The sequence below is a fragment of the Corythoichthys intestinalis genome, chromosome 4 (assembly GCF_030265065.1).
Source record: "Corythoichthys intestinalis isolate RoL2023-P3 chromosome 4, ASM3026506v1, whole genome shotgun sequence".
NCBI classification, from domain to species: Eukaryota; Metazoa; Chordata; class Actinopteri; order Syngnathiformes; family Syngnathidae; genus Corythoichthys; species Corythoichthys intestinalis.
In genome coordinates this window covers 10,648,780-10,670,494 of record NC_080398.1, presented here as the reverse complement: position 1 = coordinate 10,670,494, position 21,715 = coordinate 10,648,780, and the positions used below count along the sequence as shown (strand labels likewise).

Sequence of the window (21,715 nt, the reverse complement as noted above, 5' to 3'; positions counted from 1 at the left end):
AGGCCTACCAGCACAAGTCAAACTCAAGTGTTAATTATTAACCATCACAGCGTGGTGATGCTTAGAAGCAACAGCACAGCTACAGTACATGACTCATGAAAACATTCAATCTAGTTTTTGAGATATAGTGGCACCAATTAGTGTGATCTATACTTAATCCCTAAATGACATAGGAGTAAGATGAAGTACTCAAAAACAAAATACAAAAAAACACAGAAGAATAGTGAGAATACATAAAATAAACTCAGGATGGCCAAAGCCAAGATTTAAACAATGAACCTTGTAACACTGAGGCAAAATGCGGACTAGATCAATATACTGCTCCACTCCACCCAGCTACTAGTAGAAATCTTAAAAGTTTTTTGTCATTAAAAAAGCATGTAGCTTCTTTACAACACCCACTCATGTGATGAATAGGTTTTATCTTGTGTAGCAAGCACACATTTCAAGTTGATCATGGTGTTTTTATCCCAGCATTAACAGTGGTGAATTTATCTTACTTTTTTCATATTTAATATTGTTTTTGTATAGGAACCTAAACATTGTCTTCACATATATTCACTCTTTTAATAGTGACTGTTTGACCCTGGAAGACATTATTTCCACTATTTCTATGGTAATATGGTAATAGATGAATAGTTTGACACTAAAGGCTCCAGTCTAGTCTCTTTCACTCCATTTGGTAAATATTATACATTCAAACCACGCAGACACAATGACAACTAAATCCCTTCCTGTGTTTAAGGAAGATTTAGTTTGAGTTTAGCATCCCAGGTGAAACTTTTAACACCAAGTCTCAACCCAAACACATTTAACGAAAAAGCCCTTATCTGCTTTAGTATCATATTGCTGTTCACTAGAAGTTGTCAGATTCTCTCATGGTTGAAAAGGCAACATAAATGAAATGAGTAAAATGCCTTGAGGTAAAATTTCGTCCAGGTGATTATTATTAAATTGTCGAAACCTCCAAATTGTAGCACCTTTTCTTACCGGATCAACAACCCCTGCAGCAATTTTGGTGGAAGGATGTATATTTTTAAACTTTTTGCAATCTAATTCATCAGTGTAGGACCTCAGATCATCCTTGTATATTGTCCTACATGTTTATGCGCAGGAGGAAGTTTTCGTTGACAAACACAATTAGTAAACACTTGGGTGGGTTTGATTTGAGCCTCCTCCAAAATTGACAGTTTTGCCTGGGGGAGGTGGGCTTTGCTCCAATCCTCCACAGGAACCAAGTGAGACTCGCTGGCCAACAGTCTGACAAGAATGAGCCAACATGTCAAACTAAAAGCTTCCCCTCGTCGAACAATTGAAGGAAGAGGTGGGAATGCTCACATCTCTCTCACGCATCAGTGGAGTGTTCCTTTAGGTATGTCATATTCCTCAAGTGTGCACTGGCTTTAATTTTGCCAAAACAATCAAAACGCTCAATCATGAATGAAATGTAATTAGTCTATACATAAAGTAATCACACATGGATACATTTCTAATATTACATGAAGACACTTAATCCCATGGAAATAATGAACAGGGCATTATTGCACTGTCTGTCAGGTGTCAGCATGCTAAAACCACTTTTAAGCATAAAAGCAATACTTTGATGAATGTTTTCAGCTTGTTTAGAACGATATTAAAGGTTCACATTGTTATACCAAACTCTGAAATTGTGTAGAACTTCAGAGACATTTTAAGCACTGTCAACTGTTTTTACTGCACTACATCTTCGTTTCGGCAATATGTGATTGCATATGATCGTGATGTAAAGAAAAGATGACTAAATATTCTTAACATTGAAACCGTTTTAACACTGCGTGCTTCACCACTTGCAGCCCTCACTCTGTTGCCATTACAAAAATATGACTGATATCATAAATATGCATCTCCCAAACACATGCGTGCACAATTCCTATTTCGTCACAGTAATGGACCGTAGAGAATTCAAGAAATGCTAATGTGTCCAGCACCTTGTCTGTTTCTTACCAGGCCACACTATGATGCTATTTCAGCTCTTTTGGGACATGACCTGTTAAAAAATGCAAAGAAACACAACAAGCATGAAAAACATTCTCGTGAGAGAGGTTCTTACTCTTCAAGGCCATAATATTTTCAAACAGAACAGGTAAAGCTCTTTCTTGGGGCGCTATTTCTCTAATCCAAACAACACTCTCGGCAACACTAGCCATAACTTATTTCCATTTGAATTATGTACCACAGTTGCAAATAAAGACATGATGACTTAGTGAAGGGTTTTTGCTTATTGATGAATGTTGTCAAATAATACGTGCACATTTGACTGTACTGTAATGAACTCTGTGGTTGCAGGGGAAGGAACGGAAGCCAAATAACTATGCCTCAGGCAATTTACAAAAGAATTACTTATTTTCAGCTGGCTCACTGTGTAGATATTGTAAAGGAAATTGGCATTCAAAGTTTACACATCTGCTACTTGAGGAGCTAAATAGCTTGCTGTAATCATCATAATTGAACATATGATTTTCTTCAGTATTAAAAAGGAGAAAGTGTATAGATCAATATATATTTATTTCCAGGTTTCTTCATACAAAGGTCTTTAGTTTCAAAAGAGACACAAGTCAAGGAAAGTGCTGAGTATTGGCTGCAAACAGTGTTGGCAGAGTGGCCAAAAAGTAGTTAAAGCTTTATACTGTGATTTGATAGAAGAATCAGGTCGACAATTATTAAGAAAAATAAGTGCAGTCACATATTAATCCAATATTTTGTGTCAAACTGTTTCCACACAATTATATTTTAAGTTGAACTTGCACATAGACTTCATAATTGTATTGACGGGTCACATCCGCTGCGCAACGCCTTCAAGTAAGGGGCCATCCTACCGCTTCATTTATTCGCGGTCGGTCGCAGTTAGTCAACACATTCAGCGATCCAACGCCAGATTTAGGTTGAAAAAGTACGAAAGCTGCACCACATACAAACAGGACGGATTGTCTCATCGATTTGTTCGAGGATTCAAGGTAATTATTATATTTTTCATACCATGCATGCATTTTGAAACGTTGTGAAAAAAATCAATGGGAGAAATTAGCCACAACAGCATTGACATCATACTTACGTAATATATAATATTTACGTAAAATAAATGCTACCTGCAGTATTTTGCTTTTAACCTAGAATTGACTCTTTTATGTCCATTTCTATATAGAATTCAGGGATTTAAGCATTTATTCACAAGAATTTTCAACGGAAAAAGCTCTTTGTTTACATATGGTGGCCACTAATTTCCTTACTGACTAGCCTCATAGTTTGCAATATTTACGTAAAATAAATGCTACCTGCACGTTTTTGTTTTTTTTTTGCTTTTAACCAGGCACCGAGACTCTTTAACGTCCATATCTATAAAGAACTCAGGGATTTAAGCATTTATTCACAAGAATTTTCAACGGAAAAAGCTCTTTGTTTCCACTCGCTCAGCTTTGACGGAGATAGGCCTCCTATGAATCGGCCCCACGTCCTGTTAAAACATTATGAAGTCGATGGATTGCAAATACTCTTTATCGTATATATTCAACACTGGATGGACTTTGTATGCATTGCCTATTTTTTCACAGTTTGTCTTTTTTTTTTTTTTATAAAATATTGCACGGTTTCATTATTCATTTCGCATATTGCAAATGTTTAGAATCTCATTTGTTTTTTGGATCTAAAACTTTAAAAAACAGACACAGTAACAAAAGGTTGCATGGCACAAGTTGACAAAATATTTTGATTTTATTTTTGGAGAAATTCATCATTGGCAACAAGTGAGAAAATAGGACTGTGGGTTATTAAATGCTGGCTCTTTTTTTGCAAGTGTAGCTGTATGCATAAGTAAAATAATAGTCATGTTTTTTTTTTTTTTTATGAGGAGCGAATGCAAACAAGTGTCACTCCACCTGTTTGCACATTTGTGTTTAAACCAATAGAATCATGGGCAAAAGGATAATAAACACTGCCTCATTTGCCTAATGAGTCCTCTTGAAATTCCTGTGTTGCGTTCAGGTGATTGGCCAGTTCTTGCACAACAGCATCTTTCCCGATTTGATCACTCCTCCTCCTCTCCATGATCACGTCCTCCAAACTTTGGAACTCCAGGACGTGGCTCTTCTTATCAGAAAAGTGCATCTTTAAGCGGTAAGGTTGTTTTCCGATCCTAATCTCGCCTCCTATTTTAAATTCTCGCCTGCCAAAGCGGCACCAGGCGGCAAAGCACTCGGAGTTCCTCCAGTAGAGTTCTCTATCCCTGGAGCCTACGTGGTCCACGGCGTTGCGCACGATCACCTGCGGCTGGAGCGCGCGGAACCGGTAGAGACCGTTGACTATACGGCCCCTCTTTCCTTGACTCACGTCTGTGAGGAAGCCGTTTTTAATCTCTGCCCGATGCAAGTGGACCACCTGAAAGTCGCCCACGTACACGACCCAGTGCGGGTACTGTCCAGTGGCCACGAACTCCACCACGTCTCCGGGTCTGCACTTGTTGAGGAGACTCTCAGCCGAGTGGGTGTCGGTTCCGGTATTCCTCTCGAACATGCACTCCTCTCGGAAATAAACCGAACACCCCAGCTCGTCTGCGGGTTCGAAACGCTTCTCCTCGTCCTTTGCCAGGTCCTTCTCCGGCGGGAAGCGCTCCGAACTGTCGTCGTCCTCTTCGTCGTCGTCGCCACCGTCGTTGGAGAAAATGTAAGAAACGCCGATGCGCGGTCTTTCATCGACGTCCGGCTCGAAGCCATTTGGATCCGACGTTGGCACCTCGTCGTAATTCAAATGAGTGAGTTTCTCCACCTGGTTCCCCATAAAGGTGAAAGGAGGTGGACGCAAAGTGGCGCGCACAAACGGGATCCACCTGTTTTTCACGCGACCACGTCAACTCGATCTAAAGTGGCGCCTGTAATCCATGTCCCGGTTTGGAAATCCTCCACTTGACCAGCACCTGCCTGCGTGGAAATAAACACACACACAGAGATAAGCTCGTTTCGTCTCTATTTTCGCCCCTCTCAACCGTCGTGTGTTTAAACACTGTTTCCAACAGGTGAGACCTGACCCACCTGTTGGCTCAGTTTAGCCGCAACACGGCATTCAAATTCAAACACTCGTTAGCTCTCTCGTCACTTTCGCTGACGTTTGTCAAAATTTTACCTCATCTTTTCATTTTCTTTAATGGACTCACCTGTAATGTTCAGCGGAAAAGTATCCATCTAGTTTCCTTCTTTTGTGTTTGCAGTGTACTCCATGCCGCTCCGCTCCTCTCCTCTCCAGTGCGTCGTGGGACACTGGGTTGATTTAAGAGCAAACTCAGACAGCCTGCACTGAGCCATTACTGGGAGGTGTCATGATTTAAAGGCACAGTGCACCTTGTTGCTTCATTTGCATCAAGTAGGGGTTCAGCTCACTTTGTTTGGCAACAGAACAGCTATGGCCAAAGTACCAGAGGTGGGTGGAGTAGCCAAAACTTTTACTCAAGTAAAAAGTAGCGTAACTCAGGGGCGTTACCGGGGGGGGGGCAGTTCTCACCCACGGACACGCTCTGCCCGCCCAAAGAAAACTGGACGTAGTACTAACGGCAGTATGGGCACCGCGTATGGTATCCCGTTCATAGTACTGATGTGTTCTAAGTTTTAACCTTTGCATTGTTACGTCTTCTTTCACCTTAAGAAAAAATAAAAATGAAATGTTGGTTTTGTTCCTAGGGGGCGCTACACACATTTACGCATATTTTGATATATGCTACGGCTGTCAAAATTATCGCGTTAACGGGCAGTAATTAAATTTTTAACTTAATCACGTTAAAATATTTGACGCAATTAACGCACATGCCCCACTCAGATTAAATTGAGAATTGTGTAATTATTGACATCAACAATGGCAAGCTACTAGTTTATTTTTTGATTGAAATTTTACAAATTTTATAAAAAATGAAAACATTAAGAGGGGTTTTAATATAAAATTTCTATAACTTGTACTAACATTTATCTTTTAAGAACTACAAGTCTTTCTATCCATGGATCGCTTTAACAGAATGTTAATGTTAATGCCATCTTGCTGATTTGTTATAATAAACAAATACAGTACTTATGTACAGTATGTTGAATATATATATGTCTTGTGTCTTATCTTTCCATTCCAACAAAAATTTACAGAAAAATATAGCATATTTTATAGATGCTTAGAATTTCGATTAATTATGATTAATTTTTAAGCTGTGATAACTCGATTAAAAATTTTATTTGTTTGACAGCCCTAGTTTTAACATAAAATTTCTATAACTTGTACTAACATTTATCTTTTAAGAACTACAAGTCTTTCTATTCATGGATCGCTTTAAAAGAATGTTGATAATGTTAATGCCATCTTGTTGATTTATTGTTATAATAAACAAATACAGTACTTAGTATGTACAGTATGTTGAATGTATATACCCGTCTTGTGTCTTATCTTTCCATTCCGACAATAATTTATAGAAAAATATGGCATATTTTAGAGATGGTTTGAATTGCGATTAATTTTTAAGCTGTGATTAACTTGATTAAAAATTTTAATCGTTTGACAGCCCTAATGTATATATATATATATATATATATATATATATATATATATATATATTTTTTTTTTTTTTTTTTTTTTTTTACCTTTTATCAAAGTTTTCACCTGGCTGTTGAGTTTGGTGAGTTTCGAAGCATTCTGAGGGGGTCAAAGTAGAGCTCAAAGCGTCGGCTGGACAAATAATGACTGCTAGGGGGCGCTACATAGTGTATTTGGAATTTGTCTTTACACTGTATCAAAGGTTGCACCTGTCTTGACCTGCCTGCTGATTTTGGTGCATTTTGAAGCATTCTAAGGGGGTTAAATTGAGGAACAAAGAATAACTATAATAATAATAATAATAATAAAACCGAGGAACCACAATAGGTTACCTAAAAAAAAAACATTGTCACCTGCATGTCCATTAGGGGTGTGACAAAGTATCGAAATGGTGATATATCGTGATACACTGTATCCCAAAAGATTATCAATGTGACCTGCCATGAATCGAAATATCGTTTTGAAAAGGTGTCATTGTCTAAAAATAAATAAATAAAAATGAACCAACAAGTTGCTACCAAAATCTTCCACCACAATAGTGTCTCAGTTAAAACTCTAAGGCTGCATTGACGGTGCTCGACGCCCAATCCATTTAGACTGGGAACTAGAGGTGTGCAAAATTTCCGATTCTTAGATTATTCGCGATTCGGCCGTGGAAGATTCGAGAACGATTCACAAACATCCAAATTCCGATTATTGAAATATGCGAAGTAAAGCGGAAGTACACAACACTCAGCGCGCCGCGCGGTCTTCGGGACGGAACGGAGCAAGAATAGCTAAACATCATGCTTCCCATTACCCGGCCCCTCAGGTAATGCCAATGCTCAACTCACGGCTCTAGCTTAACTCATGCAACGAGATAAAAAAACACAACAACATACCTGACTGCTGCCGAAATGCTGCTTCAAAGTACATCCATATAATGTTACGGTGGATATCATTTATATAGGACTAGATGCAATATAGATTTGGTAGTGTTAGCAGCACATCTACAAAAAGCAAGATGCGGGCGTTATCAATGGCCGCCATCTTAAAGCAGTACACTTTCCTGCAAGGCTGTTGTAGCGAACCTTCCAAGCAAACATAATTAACTTTTTATCTAAAATACTCCTAAATCGGTAAAATATTGACTTGAATCTATCTTTAAAATAGTTTTAAAACTTTCACATGTCGAAAGTAGACAAAAGGGAAATTATGGAATAACGGGAGCAATTTTAACAAATTTAACGGTTGATTCACAACATTAAATTAATTGAATGTAGTTTTAAGCTGCTGGTACAGAATGGGGACTGGAGTTTTTTATTTAATGTTATTTTTGTATATTTGTTTACTGCTATATGTTAACTTGATAATGAAATAGTAGTGTGGTTTAGCCTGAGAGTATTTTTGAACAATTTTGGAACTAATGTACAAAACATTAAAAAAAAAAAGAGAGAAGAAAAAAAAGGAGGGGGTGCATCAATAATCGTTTTATAATCGAATCGGAGCCTCTGAATCGTAATCGTAATCGAATCGTTAGGTGCCCAAAGATTCCCAGCTCTACTGGGAACGTTTGTTCATTCTAAATCAGAGCATTCACAGTCATTCTTCCGATTTTGAGGGCATTTACAGGTCACTTGCTGTTCATTTTAGGGCATTTTCTGTTAAGGTTGAGTCACTGCCTATTCATTTGGATGATTCCCAGGTTACTTCCTTTTCTGTAACTCTAAACAGGAAGAGACCCATAAAATACCCCAAAATCAACAGGAAGTAACAAACTCAACAGGTAAATGACCTTAAATGGCCCAAAATTACCTCATTGGTTGCCACTATCGGCCATAGACGTTCAATCCGTTTGAAGTGGGAGGGATGGCAGCGAATGAACGATAGTTCAGCGAATCACCCTCCCTTTTCAAGTGAATTGGACGTCTACTAGTGATAAACTCTTTTTTCTGTTTATTAGTTGTTTGTAGAATATCCTAGAATGATTTCCTGACCAATGCATCGATAATCGTTGTATCGCCATATCGTGAGATCATCGTTATCGTGAGCTTTGTATCGCAAATCTTATCATATCGTGAGGTACCAAGAGGTTCCCACTCCTAATGTCCATACTGTTCGGTTATGGATGTGCTCTAAGTAAAATAAAATCAACTTTTATTTGTTTAGACCAAATCACAACAATTATTTCAAGGAGAAAACAAAACATGTTTTAAGGTGCAGTAGCCATACGCTGGATTTCGACCTACTTGAGCATTGTAGGGTTTTTTTCTTCTTTTTTTTTTAACTCGTACATGTAACGAGTTACTACCCACCTCTGCAAAGTACAAGTGTCAAATATAGGGGTGGGAATCCCTAGGTACCCCACGATATGATACGATTTGCGGTACAAAGGTCACGATAACTATTTTGAAACTGAATTGAAATTTTCTAGTCACTTCCTGTTTATTTTGGGGGGATTTTATGGGTCGCTTCCTGTTGATTTTGGGTTACAGAACAGGGGAATGAATAGGCAGTGGCTCAAACTCAACAGGAAGTGACCTGTAAATGCCCCGAAATGAACAGAAAGTGACCTGTAAATGCCTCGGAAATCGGAAAGTGACTCAACGCTCTGGTTTGGAATGAGCGAACATTCCTTCGCCTTTCCTTGTCTTAATGGATTGGGCGTTGAACGCCGTCAATTGCAGCAATAGAGTCAAGTAAGACACTATTATGGTGAAAGATTTTAGTAGAAACTTGTTGGTTCCTTATTGATTAGTATTTATTTTTTTAAACATCGACACCTTTTTAAAACGTTATCTCGATTCTTGGCACGAGCATATCGATAACCTTTTGGGATGCAAAGTATCACAATATATCACCATTTCGATATTTTGTCACACCCCTAGTCAAATTTGTAGAACAGCCATTTTTGATGAAATGACCGTGGCACAATGAAAACATGCACAGAAATATTTACTCTAACTTACAGGATATATTACTCACATAGGGAAGGTGTACGTAAAATGTATGTGTAATTAACTCTTGATGATCATGATGAAAGGGGGGGGGGGTAGATTTTTACAGTTAGTTGAGGATAGCTTGCCATTTTTTGACGCCAAATCTCATGATCACTGTTCAGTTAACCCTTTATATGGCAAGTGACTATTTTTGGTAATTAAAAAAAAACAATAAAGACTTGGCGTCCTCTTTCAAAAAGTTACAAATGTTACTGTGGACTGCATGACAATGTGATGCCTAACATATGTGGACACCAGCCCTCAATTATAATCTTATTTACATTATTATTAATAATCTTTTCTTTTTAATATTTTCAAAGAATAGAATTACTAAAATGAAGAAAATCAGAAATATACACTAGTTGTGTACCCCAAGAACACACTATAATTAATTTAAATTTCATAATATTTAAATGAGTGCTCTAAGGCTGAATGTTCTATACTTATGTCTTTTTTTTTTTCATGTCTTCATCTGTTTAGGTGGAAATAGACTCAGTCACTACTAGCTGCAAAAAAGTAATAAAGTGCAGCTGTCTAACTCCAAATGTAGGGAGTAAAAGTCAAGAATTGTCCCAAAAATATTGAACACCACCTGCTTCAGTTAGATTTAAAGAGCTCAACTACAAGGACTAAGAACATATCTGAGGTATAAAAACACTAACACAATTTGAAAACTGTGAAATGTAAAACCATTTGAAGAATTTAGTTCAAAAAGGCAAACACTACAGATGAATAAAATACATTGGAAAATACTTCTCAAAGGTCACGTCACTCGATTTTACATTAAAAGATAAGTTGGTTGTTTCCAATATATCATAATTTCAAATGAGAGAAAATTGAAATATTCAATTCTTCCCAACCTTTGTAACCTAGCATATTATTATGAATAGTCTGTCCTAAACCAAGCGGTGTATAGTGACGGACAAATGCAGTGTATCTTCATCGAGCTAGCGCTTCCACTATACAGCAACAAGTAATTTACATTCATAACCTCTTCTTTTCACATTGATTCAACAACAGTTTTGTGTTTGAACTGGCCCAGATTTTACACGGATTAAGTCAATTTGGGAGTAAATTGAGGAATCAACATTATTTCAGCTCTGTACACATTGGTCACATTATAATTTTTTTCTGCTTAATGCTTGATACACTAACCCAGAGGATAATGTAGCCCATGTGGAAAAAAATCATTTGCTACTTAGGCCAAAATTCCAGGGCAACTTAATTAAACGAGGAATCTCTGACATATCTATTGCTATGAAAGTCTTTGAAATATTCGGAGCCACCTTGTACTTTTTGTGAAATGTCTTTGATGGCGTGCCAGGTTTTTCCAAAGTACATTAAATGTGAATTGGCTCAATAACGTTTGGAAAACACTGTGTGAACACCGAATAACATCCCCCAAATAACTCACAAACACTAAGGTAAAAACTAAATCATGAAGTGTTTCACTTGAATGGTATAGTTTTACTATTCTAATTATGTTGAGGTAATATTTTTATTCATGGATTTTGCATCATCTTGTTTTTGTATTGAATTATAAAGATGTAGCCAAAGAAAAATATTGAGCTTTACAATCATCCTTTGTTCCATAGAGGAACAAATCACTTTACTGTGGTTATCTACTATTGCAGAAAAGTAGAATGGAATAATTGTGAAACACTATAGATGCACTTTGTTGTTTTTTTCCCCCCCTTTTTATTAATGCATTTGATCTACTATCAGCAGTTATCAAGGACATTGAATTTGAATAAATTTAATGTTTTATGAACATGATCAATTTGTGAAGGACTGAAACACATTGTTTTGCTTGGCTCATTTGACTATTATAAAAAGTCGTGCTTGAGGACATTTAGGGAAATTTAGTTTCAATAATTTAACAGACCAATGTGTGCTCTTCTCTGATGGTAGACATTAAAGTTGGAATATTTAAATTTTCTAAAAAGTGAACTTGTTTTCAAAGGGAGCCAAACAGAGCCAACTTTGGATTCACTCTTACCTGAAAATATTGCATTTGAACTTTGCACTCGGGCACAGTCAAGCTAAAACATTATCTTGCCTCCCAAACGGTTCGTACAACCTTTCAAATTTAGTACGAAATGTGTCTGTAAAATTAAACAGTATCAGATTATCCAGATACAGCTGTGCAAACAAATGCAGAATATCTGTATGTGACCCAAAAGCCACAAACTGAACAGTTGCTGCGAAACTTCCTGCAACCAGATCTGCAGAAGAGATTGAAGGCAATGTTCATTCACAGGAAATATGAGTCAGCAGTAATACATCTCATAATTAGTGAAATATTCTGTGCTGTGTTAAGCATTCATGGGGGGGACTAAATACCCTTAGAAATCCCGAATGCAAGGTTATTAAAAGATTAGCTTAACCTTGTTTTATCTCAACACAGCCTTTGTTTGTTGCTATTTGGACCCTTAAGAGGTTCGAAATGCTTTAACCACATGTACCTCACAGTAAAACTTGCTTGCATGCCACTTTATTCTGGAATATAGTCTTTTTTTATTTACATATAAATGTGCAAAAATACAGTGCCTACATACTTTCCTCTACTAGGTGCCATACACTCAAAATGAGATCAGTTTAGAAATTCTTCAACAATTTGGGTCACTGCCTGACAGAGCCCAATAAAGCACCATCACTCTCCTTTTATTAATGATGTTCTGTGTGTCCTATTAGCCTCATTTCTGTCTTCAGTGATCACTAACCTACAAAAACCAGCAGATAGAACTCACAGCCTTCAAAGTTACTATTAGAGGTCAGAACCAGAGTGGTGTGTGACATAAGAAATTTGCCATTCTGTCTTTTCCTCATTGAGCTGTAAATAGCTCCCTCTAGTGGTTACTTTGGCTATTACTGAGACAAACAAAACATTTTAAAAGCACAGTACAGTATAGGTTGTTACAATTTGTCACATTTTATTACAAATCAACAAGACAGAACTTTCAATAATCCCACAACAAGCAAACATCCCTCCCAAATTGGCTACATTTCTGGTGGTGACAATTGACAATAACAACGAATCTTAGTTTATGTAACAAATGATTCCGATAAATGAATGGCTTCAAATGTCTCGTTGCTTTGCATTGGCTTGTTCATGATCTGTGTCTTCAGTGAGTGGTCGGGTATCAGGTCTGAATCCCTTAAATCTAGGTTTTCACAACCCACCACAGGGCAGCTGGAGGGCACAGTCAACAGTTATTAGTGTACTTCATCTCCATAAGAGCATATCTAATGACTAGTGACTAAGACATACCAGATGTAATCATGGCAGTACATCATGATGCTTTGTGGGACGAATACAGGGTAATTTATTCCATTATAATTAGGGATGTCCCGAGACAATCACATGATCGCGCCATTTTTCAGAGGGTCGGAATCTGATGAAATGGATCTGGTTTTTAAGCCATTTTTCAGAGGGTCGGAATCTGATGAAATGGAGCTGGTTTTTAATTTAAAAAAAAAAAAAATGTTTTCTGCTTCATGCTCGTACAGCCTCTCACTCTCCCTCCTGCTGCTTTTCTTGGTCAGCAGTCGGCTAGATTTTGCGACTTAAAGTTAACAATGATTGACAGGTTTGCAACTTTTATCTGGCAAGTGAAGGCTTTGTAGCTCTATGATCAAAGGCACAGATGTGCCAATCATCGTTTAAGGTTAGGGTTACCAGGGTACCACAGTAGCGGTAACATGCTGTGGTAACTCATTGTGTGAGAGGCTGTTCTTAGCAGCGTAAGCGTCAAAGCGTAAGTGGATTTCAGTGGACTCAACCAAATGAAGCATTTAATAAAGACAAACTATTCAAGTTATTCTTGTTTAAAAGCAATTCACATCATGAAGGCGACATGGTGGCACAGTAACATGTTTAAAACTTTTATTTAAAAAAAAAAAAAAAACTTCTCCGTATCTGATCGGGACTCAGTATCGGCAGTCTTCAAATCAGGTGACTGACTCGGGTGCAGAATATGCGATCGGGACATCCCTAATTATATATACAGTATATTTTAGACCCCACCAAAAAAATGCATCAACGTACCGACACTTCTTGTTCAGTTGGCGTCTTTTTTCAATGAGGAGTCTGATGGGCTCTTCATCATAGTGGTGGTTGCACTTTTTATTCTTCACTGGGTTGACCATTTCCGCCTAAAAGAGATGCAAAGATAAAACAAGATAAACACAGATTTTGCTTTATTGCTTGCCATTACACTCCCACCAGACCCTTCATCAAGGAAACCTCCCTTTACAATGTATTTTTACAATACTCCATCTTAGGATTTAAGATACCTAATGCTGAAACCTGGGTACAGAGTTTGACACCCAACTCACACATCTGTTGTGTTGAAAGCAATGTTGACCTTGTATATGTCACGCGAGATGCTTCCGTTCACTTTGTCACACATATTAAAATATCGGGGATAATGCTTTCGCTGTGTTTTGAGTAAAAATAAACTGCTGAATCCTTTGCAATGACAATCTGAGGATTTTGTTTGTGTAAAATAGGCCAATAGTCTTTGATTCTAGATCCCGGGGGGGGGGGGGGGTAGAATTGTTTTATGATATCCTTGGGAAAGCATGAACGTATTAGCAGGTGACCATCTATGTTAAAAAATGGCTTTTTGTTTTAAACGGATGTGTTTCATAAGTTATTTTTATGGCTGTGGTACTGTGGAACTTGCTAAAGAAAATTAATTATTATCATACTCATTAATGACTACTATGTATCCGTGAGAGAAATTGGGCCAATAAGGCGGGGCAAGTAGGAGGGTACCTGGGTGAGAGGGCATGTGAAAATCACTTGAGTCTGTGTCACAGCAACATCCACGTCAAGCTCCTCCATGTTCTCCAGCTCTTGGCTATCTGAAAACATAACACCAATGTTGCACACTTTTGACAACAAAAGAAAAGCAACCTTCAAATCCAAACAGGTCACTCCAGTGGAAGTCAAGATAAGTAAATTCATTGCTTGGTTGGGTTAAAGAAAAGAGTTGACAAGCACACCAGATTTCAATTAATAAAAAAAAAATCCTAGTGACTGACAACTTCAAATTGTCCCTCGGTATGAGTGTGTCCATGATTGGTTGTTTCCCTTTTCCCTGTGATTGAATGTCAACCTTTAGACCCCAATCACGTGACGTCACAAATCCGCCCCCCTGACTGGTGCCGCCATATTGTCTGTCAGCTCATCGTGTTTACATATTACCTCTACGTACATTCCTATTACTGCGTGTTTTTCTGCTTGTCTAAGGAATCACCGCCTAGTAAACGAACCCAAAAACCTTCCTGACAATCGTTAACATTGATTAATCGAAATGGTGACGGCATGTGTGGCGGTTGGTTGCAGTAACAGAGAAGATAAACGGTCATTTTAGTAGTTGCTGTGTGCCCATTGTTAAAAGGGCAAATCTCGAAAGCAGCACAGTTTGTTTATCCCGGTCCATGATGCGTTTGTGTTGACAGCCATTAGACAGCGGCGAAAACATCAATATGATGCCAACACGATCGCAGACTTCATCAGACGGAGACTACGAAGCTCGTCGCCACGGTCGCGCAGCAAGAAGGTGAGCGCAACAACAGGTGTTGTGCCGAAAAATAGCCGCCCTGCGTGAAATGTCCCCCCTGACGGGAGCGCCCACACGGAAACGACTTTCTTGTACCGTGAATATGTATTATTTTACTCTGCTTGAACTAATAAATGTCATACCTGTGTGATTGTCATTGGGATATGGTCGTGAAAACCTGTAGACTAATACATTTCTGTTCAAAGATGGTTATGTGGCCCAGTCCACGATTTGTTACTAAAATACAGTACAGATATTTTGTGTAATTTAATTATTTAAAACTGGTCTTACAGTCGTAAATCCATTACTGTAATGCGTCCATGAAAACATTTTATGTTTTCACGTCGATAAAGCGTTATAAATAAGCGCTCCCGTCAGGGGGGACATTTCACGCGGGGCAGCTATTTTTCGGCAACCACCGGCCCATTGTCGATCAAGTTTCATTTTACAGTCGTGACAACGGTGAAGCTCAGCTGACCAAATGTCGGTTTATATTCGGGCCGGTGCCGATTTTGGGTACCCGACTCCTCATCGTGACATAAACTGGAGTATGACTGGAAATTTTGTGGTCTCAGGACGAGCTCTGACGCACGGGATGAGACCGGACGGGAGGAAACATCGGTTTGGGCATCAAATATGGACCTGGCGACTGGATTGACCGAAGCTTTTCCAAATAACGGCTTTTATGCAACTCATCCAATGAGTTTACAGCGTCTGAAAGCACCGGGGCTTCCATAATTTGCAAGTGAATCCACCTTTAGAAACTATGATCAATGACAATACGGACACACAATGACGGACAATATGGCGGCACAATACAGCGATCACGTGATTGTGTGACGTTGGTGATTGGGGTCTATTCAGGGTGTACCCGCCTGCAGCTCATAGTTAACTAGGATAGGTTACAGCACCCCTGCCACTTTTGTGAGGATAAGCACAAAGGAAGATGAACAAATGAATTAATGTTTAATAACGTTTCAAAATGGGGAAAAATAAGGCTAAGGTTTATGGTGAAGTAAATGAGAACGCTGCACTTACACTGAGGCGGAAAGCAGCTACTAAAAGTGTGCTTAGCCTTATACAGTGATAGGAGCAGGCCATAAAGTAGAACACAAGGTAACTTCACCTGACCCTCTTTTTTGTTTTCATTTTGAAACACCCACATAAAAGTGCCGACTGGTAGTACCAGCAAAGAGTATATCAATGCAGCAAGCATATCAATGTCATTTTGCAGCAGCTTCAACAGTCCGTCAAAATATATTCTATTACATTAAAGTGGTCTGTGGTGCAAAAAAAGATGGGGAACCATTGCCCTTGAGAGCTGCGCTGGTAGAAAAGATGATTGCCTGCTTCAAATATTCCAAGTCAGGGCAGTTTATTTTTCTGTCTTATACAGTATATCGAATCAGCCTCATGGCAAAGATTCCCAACCCAACCAATAATATTTGTTCTGTCAATAGACAAATAAATAAATAAATTTAAATATAGTCAGGACTGGTAATGAAGACCATTGCAAGCAACAATTGAGCTGCAGGGAAAGCTAAATACTTATACCCAAATAATAAAGTGAGTGGTAACCAAGCATTTACGTACCCTGGTTGCGAGATCTCCTGATGCTTTGCTTAAAACTAACAAGATTCTGGTGAGTTTGCAGATTTATGTCAGATAGCTGGGAAATGCTTTCAGTGAAGCGCTCCTTCACTATGGAGGAGATAGCAAACAAGTCCTCTTGTTGCTGTTCAGTAAACTGGAGAAACACACATTTCAAGTTAACGTCACCAACAGAGTTGGGTTTACTCAGTTTGATTTTTCCATCTGTTTAACTGTTTGTATACTGTATTACAGTATGGACATTTAAACCTCAGATGTGACTTGTTGCACAGTGTCAACAAAGCAGTCAATTTCTCGGTCCAGCTTGACACATTCCAACATGAGTGCCTCCATCTCACTGGTGCCAGGGTCCCCCTCTGTAACTGCATACACACAAAGAGTCGGACAAAATCTATCATTTAAAGCAACAATATGGAACTTTGCAACCTTTATGAAACATTTTCATAACATTTTGTGATGATATGTCGACTGACAACTCGTTGAGTGACACCTGTTATGTCTTGAGTGGGTCTGTATCGCTGTTACCATTACTAACTAGCTTTGAGGAAGGTGGCAGGAACCCTGCTGCACAAAAAACTACAAATGTGCCAATTCAACAGCGTGGCTAAACACTGTTTGCTAACAGCTGTTACGTCACGAGCGGGAGTGTGTATTTACGCAGCAGAACATACAATCACCATAGACAGCGTTTTGTCAGACAAGTTGAAAATTCAGACATTGAATTACATAAAAATGTTTGCGTTTTAGCGGAATATCGTTTTGAGGATAATTTATGTGCTGACGACGGTAGAACGCTTCCCAATATGGCTGCACCACACATGGATGAGCCAGAGGCAGAATCTCCAGTAGACGACACGATCGCTGACTGTGAAGTTCAAGAAATCGACGCCAACATTCTGAAAAATGTGTTCTTATCTCCTAAAAACTCAAAATCCTCCCAACACCCTGATTATTTGATTCATGCATGTTGGCGGAGGGAAATCTGGAAAACAGGCTGGATTGAGGCTCACAAGGACCAGACTTGGCCACTCCTGCAAAAAATAAAAACAAAAAAAAGCATGGGTCTCAGTAGCTTAATATTCAAGAAATGTAACAGTCGATATTTAGTAAAGTAAATGATCATATATAATATAATGTATAATAATTGTACCTCTTGGCAATGACAAATAAAGACTGTTCTATACTTTTATCAAGGAGTTTCTTATGACTGAATACCTTGAATGCAAACCATAAATCCAATGTGTTCAAGCTCTCGACAGAATCGGATGGAAGGGGTGATCTGGAAGGGCTGATCTTCCATAAAACCAAAAGGCCAAACATTTTCTGTGTTAATATAGACTATATTTTACGAGATATTCAAAGATTAAAAAGTATGTCATCTTAATATACAGAAACAAAACATCCACAATATACATTGGGGTTTTTTGTTTTGTTTTTTTACATACATTCATTTGTGCAGAACATACATGATATTTACAAAAAAGAAACATTGATGATATTGACAAAATATACAGCAACATTTACATTGGTTCATGAGAACAATTTTCATAACTGCTGCAAGTTTTAGAAAGTATCTTCAAACATGGAACTGTCTCAATTGTGGCACAATTGACATGGATTTTCAATAGGAAAATCTTACTTTATCTGGAACACTTATTTGAATGGGGATACCATACCTGCCTCCTTGCCTCGCGGCAACACAGCCAATCTGGGCCCAGACTCGACCTGCTATTCAACATTGGAAGTTGAGAAACCAACGTACCCATTAAATGGTATTTCGAGGATGGCACAGCAAGGGATTTCGAAGCACATTGCACTTTTTTAAGTACTCCTCAAATGTAGCGAACACATGACAGCCACTGGTCCAGGTTCTCAGAAATCGCTCCAGGTTTGTTCACAAATCTTACCTAGACTTGTAGAAGTGCATCCTCTTTTGGAATTTTATATGTGGAGATCGCTAAATCTTAATTTGCAACGCTCTAGCATCCACTGACCATGCAATAGTTCGGAATTTTCTGGCAGACAGCTCAACCAGTGACGCATACACAAGTCGACAGACTTTCTACATCCGGCTCCCTCTCGTGACGTAATTTCCGAAAATTGCCGAGAACACACGATCGTGTCACTTGAATTTTCATTTGTAACTCACGACCCGTGAGGCTGATAAATAAATGCCTATAAAAACAATATGCCACTGTATTATTTCAAAAGAGGTCTGGATTATGGAAGATTTCATTGTATATTTTTAATATCTGGCCGCCGTTAGTTTTGCTGTGAAATTTCCACTATAAGGCAAAACACTTCCACTTTTGTCCACCTGCGCCGCTAAAATCGACCAAAGCCGAAAGTTCCCTAGTGTTGCTTTAAAGTAAGAGTTTTTTTGTCAGTTTACACAACGTAGTGGTGGAGCTCAAATGTCCATTGGTTTTTATTTTTTAGACCCGTCGTGGTAATGCGGCCAGACTGGCGCCCCGTGGCGTTTTAAAAGGTACCTTGTTGTGAAAGTGAAGGCTACACACACTTATTTTCTTACCCTCTTCCACCAGGTCCGTGGCCACGGTGGTGACCAAGTCCATTGCCGTTACGAGGCCAGCCTGACACGACCTCAAGCTGGACAAACCGCTGCGCACCCCGCTCCAGTTCTGCCACATACTCAAAACGCTTGGTGTTGTACTTCAAAGTATCTGTACTTCACTTTACTCAAGCAGCACTTAAGCAAATCTCGGTACAGCGGCTTCTAGCTTACATGCCAAAGCCATTTTGTAAGCTTAGTCTATCGCTAAAAAGTCTTGGCAAATGCTTTTTTCCCCTTGTTTTCATCAACCTTTCAGTTTCACTACCAAAGCCCCGCGAAATAAATGACCACCCGGATATTCTACTTTTGGTTCCTTGGTTTTTCAAAGTAAACGCTTAGCAAGTCATATACTTTAAACGCAATGCATATGTTTCCCCCGCGCTTCAAACAGGTTTACACTTGTGTCAACAAGAAGTCCACTTTCGTCTAAGTGCTCTAAGTTGCACGCATACGTACTTCAATTTTTAACTTTCCTTTACTTCGAAAGATTAGTAGATGTTCCGGAATACGTATGTTCATCACGTGCCAGTGTTTGTTCATTATTTTGGCGGCTGAGAATTAATTACCATTTTAATCACGTAGTTTTCTCTGTGTAATCAATTAATGTCAGCTCTTATACATTTTCCAATCTTGTAAAATGGTTAAGAAAAAATATTTTTCTTTTTTTTTAGCACTCAGCTGTCATAAAAAGTCAGCTCTTTCAACTAATTATAATCAAACCAAACTACAAGTTTCTGTAAAAAAAAAAAAAAAAAAAAAAAGTTTTCAAAATCAAAATTGGGACATCGCTTGTTAATAGTCAATTCACCTCTGCTCATCAACAGGGAATGGGACGTACTACGTCATTGTTTGGACGCGCCTCCATGCTGGCAATATGATTCACTTCCGGTTCAGCAGACTCAATGCGGATTGTAACGTGTGGTCGTGCTAAGCTAACTCTTTCGGTGTTTTACAAAGAAAATATGGGTGCTTATTGTTGCGTTACCGGGTGCAACAGCGTCTCCTACGACAAAAAAAAGGGGCTAGGAAAAATGGACTCACTTTTCACCGTTTTCCTGCATGGAGGACCAAATATCAGATCACGAAGGTACGACAGATGGCTGGATTGCAGCGGTTCGTCGGAAAAGCATTTCTTATGATCATATTTCTGCTGGAATGAGAGTGTGTTCCTGTCATCTCTACTCTGTAAGTTGAACGATTTATCCATTTTTGGTTTCAATACGTTTTTTGTTTGTTTGTTTTTTTACACCGTTGTGTAAATCTGCCTCGGTAGCAATGCTCGCCTACTACGACTCACCTACCTGTTGTGTTCCTAGGTAAACCTGCTGACAACACATCCTGATTGGTCACCATCTCTCTTCTTGGATCATTTGACAAAGAAAATTTGTTCAATGGAGTGGTTCCATTTGTCCTGTGTCGGACTCAAACAAGCCCCTGCAGCAGACGCCATCTGGGTCTGCCCTTCTTGTTGATGAACTGCGGGCTTTTAACTTGTGAAAATGCAAGGACTTTAATGCACATATTTATTCTGACTGGCTATTTAACTATGGCCAGTGACGTGTTTTTTTGTTTTTTTTTAATCACTTTGAAAAAGACACGTTTCATTGTAATGTTTAATTTATATATTCTATTATTATTTTTAATTTATAATATTCTTATTTGCTCTAATGTAGACTTTAGACTGTCAATTCAAATAGTGTTGGAAAAGTTGCAATACCTAAAATAGAAATGCAAGAACTGTAAAGTACATATTTATACACCTTTATTTACCTAAGGCCACTGGATGTTTTTTTAGCTGCTTTGAAAAATACAGGTTTTGTTGTGATCTTGTATTTATATAGTATATAGCTTTTTATAATGTATTATATTATGTATTATAATATTTGCTGCCCCCTGCCAGAGTGTGGGCCATTTTGTACTAAAATGGTTTTAAACTGTCAGTTCAAATACTGTGTTGGAGACTAGTACTTGCAATACTTAAAATGGAAATGCAAGAACTTTAAAGCACATATTTATCCTGTCTGGCAATTTACCCAAGGCCAGTAAATAGTGTTTTAAACTACTTTGACAAAGACACGTTTATTGTGATCTTGTATTTGTGTATTACTTATAATTTATTATATAATATTTGCTGCCACCGTCAGAGGGTGGGCCTTGTTTGCACTAATTTAAAGATATTAAACTGTCAATTCAAATATCGTATTGGAGAAATTGCATTACTTGAAATAAATCTATTGCAATTTATCAGTCCCAGTTTTTGTCTACAACACTGTCCAAAAATTGTCAATGCATACTCCAAATAGAATAACAAAATTAAGTCACCTGACTTTGTAATTATTAAACCTGTTTATTATGAAGACCTGAAGTACACAACAAGCAGTTACAGT

The 21,715-nt window shown here is 38.4% G+C and overlaps 2 protein-coding genes across 2 annotated transcripts; both read right to left on the bottom strand.

Annotated features, from left to right (window-relative positions):
- Positions 1 to 2,525: 2,525 nt before the first annotated feature.
- lratd2b (LRAT domain containing 2b) lies at positions 2,526 to 5,441 on the bottom strand. Its single transcript, XM_057833129.1, has 2 exons — positions 5,183 to 5,441; positions 2,526 to 4,949 (listed from the first exon to the last, which is right to left on the bottom strand). The coding sequence occupies exon 2, from the start codon at positions 4,807 to 4,809 to the stop codon at positions 3,973 to 3,975; it is 837 nt and encodes a 278-aa protein (XP_057689112.1). The 5' UTR covers positions 4,810 to 4,949; positions 5,183 to 5,441; the 3' UTR covers positions 2,526 to 3,972.
- Positions 5,442 to 11,263: 5,822 nt separating this feature from the next.
- On the bottom strand, positions 11,264 to 19,749 carry nsmce2 (NSE2 (MMS21) homolog, SMC5-SMC6 complex SUMO ligase). The gene is made up of 6 exons (XM_057833238.1): positions 19,287 to 19,749; positions 17,003 to 17,115; positions 16,736 to 16,889; positions 14,353 to 14,441; positions 13,621 to 13,727; positions 11,264 to 12,765 (listed from the first exon to the last, which is right to left on the bottom strand). The coding sequence occupies exons 1-6, from the start codon at positions 19,402 to 19,404 to the stop codon at positions 12,618 to 12,620; spliced, it is 729 nt and encodes a 242-aa protein (XP_057689221.1). The 5' UTR covers positions 19,405 to 19,749; the 3' UTR covers positions 11,264 to 12,617.
- Between the last annotated feature and the right edge of the window lie 1,966 nt (positions 19,750 to 21,715).